General features: G+C 51.8%; 1 protein-coding gene across 4 annotated transcripts in view; it reads left to right on the top strand.

Moving 5' to 3' along the window:
- SLC25A37 (solute carrier family 25 member 37) overlaps positions 1–5,852 on the top strand; it is a 44,029-nt gene extending 38,177 nt beyond the window's left edge. For 2 of the 4 annotated variants that reach the window (XM_004707605.2, XM_045286792.1), the window contains exons 3-4: positions 1,669–1,725; positions 4,647–5,852. In XM_004707605.2, coding sequence (XP_004707662.1) covers positions 1,669–1,725; positions 4,647–5,167 — 578 coding nt within the window. In that variant the 3' untranslated portion in view covers positions 5,168–5,852. Of the gene's footprint in view, positions 1–7; positions 338–1,668; positions 1,726–4,646 lie in introns of those variants that run through there. The other 2 variants (XM_045286794.1, XM_045286793.1) reach the window with 2 other exon arrangements.
- The last annotated feature ends 2,497 nt before the right edge of the window (positions 5,853–8,349 follow it).

The raw sequence follows: 8,349 nt of genomic DNA, 5'->3' as shown, positions 1-8,349 counted from the left end.
AAAAAAAAACATTCAAAAGCAATTAATGATCAGACATTACAAAACCAAAACCTTGAATAGACACAAAACTTTTGAATGCTGGATTCAGGAAAAAAAAAAAACAGAGTTACCTGGACAACTTCTTTGAGACTATTTAAAAACTGGTCCAACAGGTCTCTACAACGTCAAGATCTAACTAAGCTTTAAAAGGTCAAGAAGTTTTATGGCTGACAGGATTTGCTCCAGCGCAGACGACCTTTCTCACTTTAAGCTTTTAGGGGCTGGGGGAATTTTACCCCCCCTGCGCCCCTCCTCCGTGTGTCTCAGTTTGGCAGCAGGGGCTGAAATAGTTGTGTTGGTATGGGGGGGGCAGCGGGCGGGTGGGGGCTGTGAGTTTCCGTCCTCCAGCTCTTGCATCAGGCATGCTCTACTGGGCCAGGCAGAGTGGTTATTCTGCCTCTCGGGTGGGTCTGGCTTTTGTTGCTTTGTGTCTGGGTATAGAGAGGGCGCCGGGGGGAGGTGGGGTGTCTGCGTAGCAACAAAAGTGACCCTTGGAGAACTGAGCCGAGATGTGGCCGGCAGCAGCTTTCCTCGCTTCCCAGCTGAGAGAACCCAAAGCAAGCCCCCTCCCAGCAGCCAGCCTTGCTAAGGATCCATGCACTTGACTGATGTGTGGACATTCCCTTTGGCCCGTCATTGGTGGTGTGCAGTGAGGTGGTCACTGAGAGCCATTCTCCGACAGTGTCCCCAAGTTTCATGTCATGTCGCCAGGGTGGGGGTAGAGTGGGGACGGCCTTATGTAATAGCTTCACTCCTTGGTCGCCAAACTCCTTGTGTGGGGTTTGACGGTGAGCACTTTGTCCCTGTCCCTGCAGCTCTTGGCTCTGCCCTCTCCACGGGGTAAAGGTAAGAGTGTGTGGATGGCGAGGGACATGTGTGTTCCTGAAGAGTTCTCCTCTTGCTCCTCCTGATGCTGTTAGGGGTTATTTGTTAGTGGTCCTTGGAATCACTTGGCAGCGTCACCACAGAGGAAGGAGACCCGGCATCAACAGTAAGATCCCAGGCCTGCTTCGGGCTCCTAAAGTTCCATGGCCCTCGATCCCAGGCCAGAGGAGACCCCCAAATAGGATCACCATCTCCCCAGGCAAGTCCTGTCCCGGCACACTGGTTCTGGAAGTCTGCCATATTTGCGTCTTTCAGACTCCCTCTTCTCTTGCCTGTCTTCTTAAAAACTACTGGGATTTTACCAAGGAAGTTGAGAACAAAAACAATCTAGCTCGATACAGTATTGCTCCTTGGGCTTCCCCAGTTTAAGAGCAGAGTGAGTCCATCTCATTCTGACCAGGCCAAGGGAAGAGCCGGAGTCGCCTCCCAGAGAGCAGCTAGTGCCACAAGAAGGGGCTTGGGGCTCCGTACACCTTAGGACAGGTCTAGCACCTCTCCCCGGCTTGACTGCAGAAAAGAAGAGGAGGGTCACGCAAGGTTCGAATGTGGGTGAGCGCACTTGCGTTCACGTTCTCCATTTCTATCTTAATTATCGCTGTAGAGTCGGCGTTCACCTGGGTGGAGCTAGTAATCAGCTTGGCTTCTCAGAAAGCCAAGTCCAAGGTTCCGTCGTGGTTTTAAGTTCCGGAAACTTCCTGGGCACGTCAGATGCCGGAGGGTAATTTTATGGAGTTTGTTTTGCAGGGATAGCTGGGAGTATGGCCACCCTGCTCCACGATGCGGTAATGAATCCAGCAGAAGGTAATGTTTCATGGTCCCAGGGAAGGGTAGTATGGGATGTGCACAGGGGCAGGGCAAAAGGTGATGGGGAGGGGACGGACGCCTGGCCCCCGTGAACGTAAGCAGATTTATGTACTGTGCTATGACAGGCCGCGAGGGGGGACACGAGCCTGCAAGCTTTATGCTTTTCCCAAATGGGAGTCCGCCGCACACGCTCCTCAGGCTGGCAGCATCAGCATCACGTGGGAACTTGCTAAAAACACACATTCCTAGGCCCAGACCCACGAATCGGAATCTCCGAGGACAGGACCCACACACGTCTTGCAGGCTCTCACTACCCTTCCATCAACCCGGCACCAGTGTAGGGGGAACCCCTCAGAAGCCACTGTTAGGACTTGGGTTTCATGCAGCTCATTTTTTGGGCGGAGGGGGATATGATGTTGTTGAGGATGTACACACCAGAATAGTGTTTGATACACACACACACACACACACACACACACACACCCCGAAAACACAGGGTGTGTGTGAAATCCATATGGTGGAAAATTCAAGCACACACAGCAGTGTTGTGAACATAGCCCTTGAATCCCGCTTCGAAATGAAGAATTGTACTGTTTGGCGACCTCTCCTCATTTATTAATTACATCACCGTTCGCTTTAAAGAATAAAAACAAAACGAAAAAACCATTCTGGACTATGCCAGAGGGAAAGCCAGCGGTGAAGACTTGAGTGAGACGCGGTTGACGTGCCCTTCAGGCACTCGGGCCTGGACTGGGAGCGTGGCTGGAGCTGGCTGGGGCTGTTTTGAGCTGGGTGGTTCTTTTCAGGTGTGGAAATCGGCCCACCTTTCCCCTCCATCTGAAGGTTCCTTTGGCGGAGGGGACAATTGGAGATGACGCTATCAACGGCATTTTGAGCCTGCGTTTCCATACGGCCCGCTTTCTAGTCGTCTAAAAATGTATTTGCTTGCGGCTGCCACCCCATGTCCAAGCAGTCACCGCACGGGCACCGGCCTTCAGGGATGGCCCTGTGGGGCGCTGGGGCAGGCAGCGCCCGTCCCTCCGTGGGGTTGGAGGTGTACCGGGGGGGTGTAGGCGCAGAAAGGGTCCCTTCACTTTGCTTCTCTTGCCTTGAGCTGGGTGAGATACGCTGGGGGGACTCACACCTTTCCCATCTTTTTATGTAGAAAGTTGAGTGCTCCCAGAGCCCATGATCGATTTTATCCCTCACCTGTCTTGTGCCTGAAGAGGCAGGGCAGGGGGTGGGACCTGTTCTTGTGGGTCTTCGTGGCTTGTCCGTTCATCAGCTATTGATGTGCTGGCTTTGTGGCCAGGAAAATTTATCTTTAAAAAATTAACCCCTCAGGGGACCTTTCTTAAGTAGGCAGGGGGAAAAAGCCCCCTCTAGGGAGTAGTTCGGTGGAACTCTTAAAAGCTCCAAAAAAGTACACTTTATAGCGTTTGGTCTTTTTTTAAAAAAAAACCAGAGTGAGTGGCCAGATAGGCCAGCAATTTTCATTAAGTTTTTTTAAAGGAGTAAAACTGAGGCACCACCCATCAGGCTTCTGGCCCCCTCCCCCCAGCCCTGTCATTATGATATTTGTGGGGTGAAGAGGAGGGGTCCCCCACAAACCATCACAGGTCTGGTAGGCACAATTGCACAGCGATAATAAGTAAAGATTATAGTAAAGGCATGGAGAGCATGAGAGAGGAGAGACTGAATTAATGGAGTCAGACACAATTCATGGTAGCATGCTCACCTCAGCCCCGCTTGGTGGTCCTCGTGGGGGGATCCCGGCCACAAGAGCAGGAGAGTGAACCCCCACTTTATTGCTAACCAAGGGTTATAGCTCATTAGGGGGACATGATTACAGGTAAGCACATGTCACAGGAAGGGGCAGTACAATGGGCATACACGTTAGGGGTGTGCCCATAGGAATAGGAAGGTCTAGGGGTATACATGTGACAAGATGGGCGCACCCTAGATTCATGGCAGCCTAACCCTTTGGTGGGTTTGACCTCTCTGGTGTCTCCTACAAGGAAACAGACAACTACTATCCTTATCAGAAGGGAGTGGGCCCTACTCCTTGTGGGATAAACTGTGGTGACTGCTTGCTCTCGATGTCTACTCCTGATGACCTCCAAGTGTATAGTCATTCGCAAGCAGCTAAGTTTGGCATATATTTGGGGGAGACAACTTGGGAGAAATCCTTCTGTTTCCCATAGATATTGACTTCCCATTTCTTTAAAAGTAAAGATGATATCAATTCCTTTGCCCATAGGAAGGGACCATGAACGCTTTAAGCCCAGGGGACCATGCTAAGCCCTGCTTGGTCCTCTGACCCATCAGTGGCTTTTGTATGAACAAGACTCATGTCTCCATTGGAGTTTGTCCTTGAACTCCTTCCTGGGCAAACCTAGTTCTAATGTCTCGTCCACGAGTCCTATGACACAGAAACTAAAAAGCACAGAGGCACAGGCATGCACAGTAAGTTGGGGGAAGCGGGCCATAGACCTGGAAGAGGACAGAGGTGCCGGCCGCAGGCTACTCCCTGTGGATCTGACAGGCACGGTCAGCTAATCCAGCCTGAAGTGGCTGCCAGGTTTGCAGGCCCCCTGAAACAAGGTCCCAGCAGGGAAAACTCGGTGAGAGAGCCAGCTTCCTGGCCAAATTCTCAAGGCGCATTTTTAAATGGGGTTTCTTGGCGTGGTTTCTCATGCTGTGTGTGTGTGTGTGTGTGTGTGTGTGTGTGTGTGTGTGTGTGTTTGTGTACACGCGTGCGCATGCCAGCTCCTGGGAGTTGTTACCAGGGTGTCTAACTTGTTGTTTCTCTTTATGGCTTGGCTTCTCAATTCACCCTTGACCCGGGGTGGGGCCATTCCCAACCACCTGACCACCTGCCACCTGCCCGTCCCACTGCTGCGATGGCCCGACGACAGTGGTGAAGCAGCGCATGCAGATGTACAACTCGCCGCACCGCTCCGCCCTCAGCTGCATCCGGACAGTGTGGAGGACTGAGGGGTTGGAAGCCTTCTACCGGAGTTACACCACGCAGCTGACCATGAACATCCCCTTCCAGGCCATCCATTTCATCACCTACGAATTCCTGCAGGAGCAGGTCAACCCTCACCGAGGGTACAACCCACAGTCGCACATTATCTCAGGCGGACTGGCCGGGGCCATTGCCGCAGCTGCCACCACCCCCCTGGACGTCTGCAAGACCCTCCTCAACACTCAGGAACACGTGGCTCTCTCCCTGGCCAACATCAGCGGGCGCCTGTCGGGCATGGCCAACGCCTTCCGGACAGTGTACCAGCTCAACGGCCTGCCCGGCTACTTCAAAGGCGTGCAGGCACGAGTCATCTACCAGATGCCATCGACGGCCATTTCTTGGTCCGTCTACGAGTTTTTCAAGTACTTCCTCACAAAGCACAACTTGGACACTCGAACTCCGTACTAGAGGAACACACCAGGGCGCGATTCCGGAATCGTTGCATTTTAAAAGGCTTTCCCTGCCTGCTCCCCTTCTCTGGCCCTCATACCAATTGGTTTTCACAGGGTGTTCCCGATGGGCCTTCTGCCTCCCGACTCTGGCCAGCAGTCAGTGGGTGGGTGGGGGGTTAGTCGCCCCAGGGGCCATCTGCAGGAAGGTCTGAAGTGGTGGTTGTCCGGGGCGAGGCCTGAGGAAGGGCTAAGAGACCGATTTTTCTCTTTGTCCTCCGTCTCTTGCTTCTCTGCCACAGTGTCCACCCCAGTGTCTGAGGTCACAGAAAAGGGAAGAAAGAGGGTGTGCAGTGACTGAATGCATTAGAGGCAGATTTCATGTATAAAAGTTCCAGTATGCAGTATGAAATAGACGGATAATGTTTATCCTTTATTTTTCTATGTAGAAAATTTTTAATTTGCGTGCGTGTGTATATGTATGTGTGTGCCTGTGCGTGTGTACAAATAGTATTCCAGCTGTGACTATACAGCTGTTGGGTTTGTTGTTGTTGTTGTTTTTAATAGAGGGCTACATTCTTCCATCAGGTTGAGTAAAAAGGCACCGGGGTAACGATTACATTGCTGACGGTGGCCTCAAATCGTGTTGAAAGTGCCAGGTGGAAGTTTCACTTGAATGTAGAATAATAAATACTAAGTTTATATATTTGGGATTTCTCTTTTTGTGAAAGAAAAAAAAGGTACGTTGCTGGGCGGGGGGTGGGGTGGGAATAAAACCCTAGGAATAATGCTATATTGCTTCCAGCTACTTCTCCCCCTCCTCCCTCTGATTCAGTTAAAGAGCCCTGGTGGCACAGTGGTTACGTGCTCAGCTGCTGACCAGAAGGTCGGCTGTTCAATCCCAACCAGCTGTTCCCTGGGTGGTCTGCTTCTGTAAAGATTCCAGCCTGGGAAACCCCAAGGGGCAGCTTTTACTCTGCCTGCCGGGTTGTTATGAGTTGGAATTTTTATCACGACTCACCACCTTGTGCCTTTCTCCAGGACCAAAGATGCCGCCATGTCAGGACCTGCACACCTGCTGGTTGGCAGATTCCCTCTAGCACTGTAGGACAGTGGCCTCCAGTGGCCTCAATGTTACTTGTCTTAAAGCCCGCGGAGACCAGCTCCTTCCCTTGCGTCCCCAGTCATCACTGACCTTGAAATGCATTCCTTTGGCTACTCCTTGTGCCATAGGTAATTGGAATAAATCCTATTTTGAATCTTAGGATTATGACTTTTTTTCTGCATCAGCTTTTTAACAGAGGCCCTGAAGGTACCCTTGTCTGCGTTTTGACTAAATTACCTCCTTGGCTGTCCTTTATCGCTCAAGGCTTTCTTAAAAGTGATTCAGTATGTCTAGGGCAAGGGCTGGCCCCGACCCTGCCCTGTGCTGACCACGATTTGCCCCTCTCCCGTGGAGTGGCAGAAGCCAACAGGCTGGTTAGCCTGAGCCTACGTCACCTGAGACAACTGCTTTGTTGTCTAAAATTGTCAGATGATCCCTAAAAGAATAGATACGCCCCTTTCCTGTGGGTCTGCCATTTGCTTTGCCGCCGCCAGGCCCCTCGGTGGCTTCAGCTTCCTTTTGGGAGCCCCCAGCAGAGCCTGACTTTAAAGGCCAGCAAGAAGCACAAGCCTGCTTTCATTCGCCGAGCCCATGCTGACCAGGACCAGGACCAGGACCAGCCGTGCCCCAGGCCCCTTTGGATCCTGCTCCTTCCTGGGAAGAGCTCAGCTCGCAACTGGAAAAGGAAGTTCCTCTTGGGACGATGGAGGAGTGGCTTTTGTTTTTGTTTATGGATTTAATAGTGGTGAGCAATTTTCTGGAGAAGTAACCGCAAGGGGTACCTCCCGCCTACTCCCCAGGAGCAGGGCCTAGCTGTGGCCTGCCCACCCCGGGGGCCATGCCTCCCTGGGAACCACCTGCAGCCAGGTCTGCCTCATTCTGGCAAGCAACAGCCTCTGGAGACCAAGCAGCTACTATCAGCGTTTGACCCCTTTCCACCAGCCCTGACTTGGGCTAGTGCTTCATTCTCAGCATTGGGAAGAAAAACTAGATCAAAATCTTATTGGATTATCCAACTCCACATTTTAGCCTATTTAAATGCAAATGTAGCCACCCAGCTGCAAAGTAAAAAATCTTTGTTCCAGGAATTTAGGTGGTATCTAGACAACATTCCCCTTTCTGGGAAAGCTACCTTCAGGAGGGGGGCACAAGTAGGAGAGGTGGGAGCTGGGTTTCAGAGCTGTGTGGCCTGACAGCAGGCAGATGGTCGGCCTTGGCCTTGGCCTCCCTCCCACTGAGTGGTCCAGCGTCCCATCGGCTGTGCAGGGAGGCGAGTGGAGGAGTGGGGGAAATGCCATTATCCTTTCATTCCGTGTTTAACCACAAGCTTTTTGAAGGTCTCGTGTATAAGGGGCCCATTCATTTCGTGGAAGTGAATTTTCCATTCCCAGCCTCATCTCCCATGTTTCGTATTGCTGTCTCACGCAGACTGCAGCCCACCTGTTGATTGTGACTCGGATACTGAGGGGCTGTCTAGGAACATGTTGTCCTTTGCCCCCTGACAACGACCATCGTCATAGAACACGGTTGCCTTTTGAGTGGCATCCGAAATCGAGTGATGCCACGCAGGCGCAATTAATTGTCTTGTTAGTTGCTGTCCAGCCGGCTCTGACTTGTGGCCGCCCCAGAAGAGCAACAGGAGCCGTTGCCTGGTCCTGTGGCCATCATGGGTATAACAGTCCTTCTGATTGCGGTGTGTGCGCTCTTGTGTGTATGGGCGTGGGCATGAGCGCACACACACACACACACACACACACACACACACTGCACGCACGTGCTGCTCCTAGCCCGTGGTTCGAGGTCGATCACAGTTCAAAGTTGTGCTCTTATTTCAGAACTTAAAGCTGATGTTTCTCCCCGCCCCCACCCCCAAACAATGGGATAAATCTTGACTTGCTGTATCTTTAGTCTTGGATTGAATTTAGCTCTTTAATGACCTACAGCCTCTGTGTGGCTTCTTCTGTTTTCTTTCTGAAATGCTGGTGTCTTATTCCGAGTGCGCCGCCCTCGCACGCTCCCTGGAGGAAGGCTGCCCCTCCAACACATTGTTATGATGCTTATAAGGTTTGATTGAACTTTATTTAAGGGTGGTTGTA

Source organism: Echinops telfairi, unplaced genomic scaffold, assembly GCF_000313985.2.
Source record: "Echinops telfairi isolate 266 unplaced genomic scaffold, ASM31398v2 ScPeMD7_9;HRSCAF=40, whole genome shotgun sequence".
NCBI classification, from domain to species: domain Eukaryota; kingdom Metazoa; phylum Chordata; class Mammalia; order Afrosoricida; family Tenrecidae; genus Echinops; species Echinops telfairi.
This window is presented reverse-complemented; position numbering and strand designations above follow the sequence as displayed.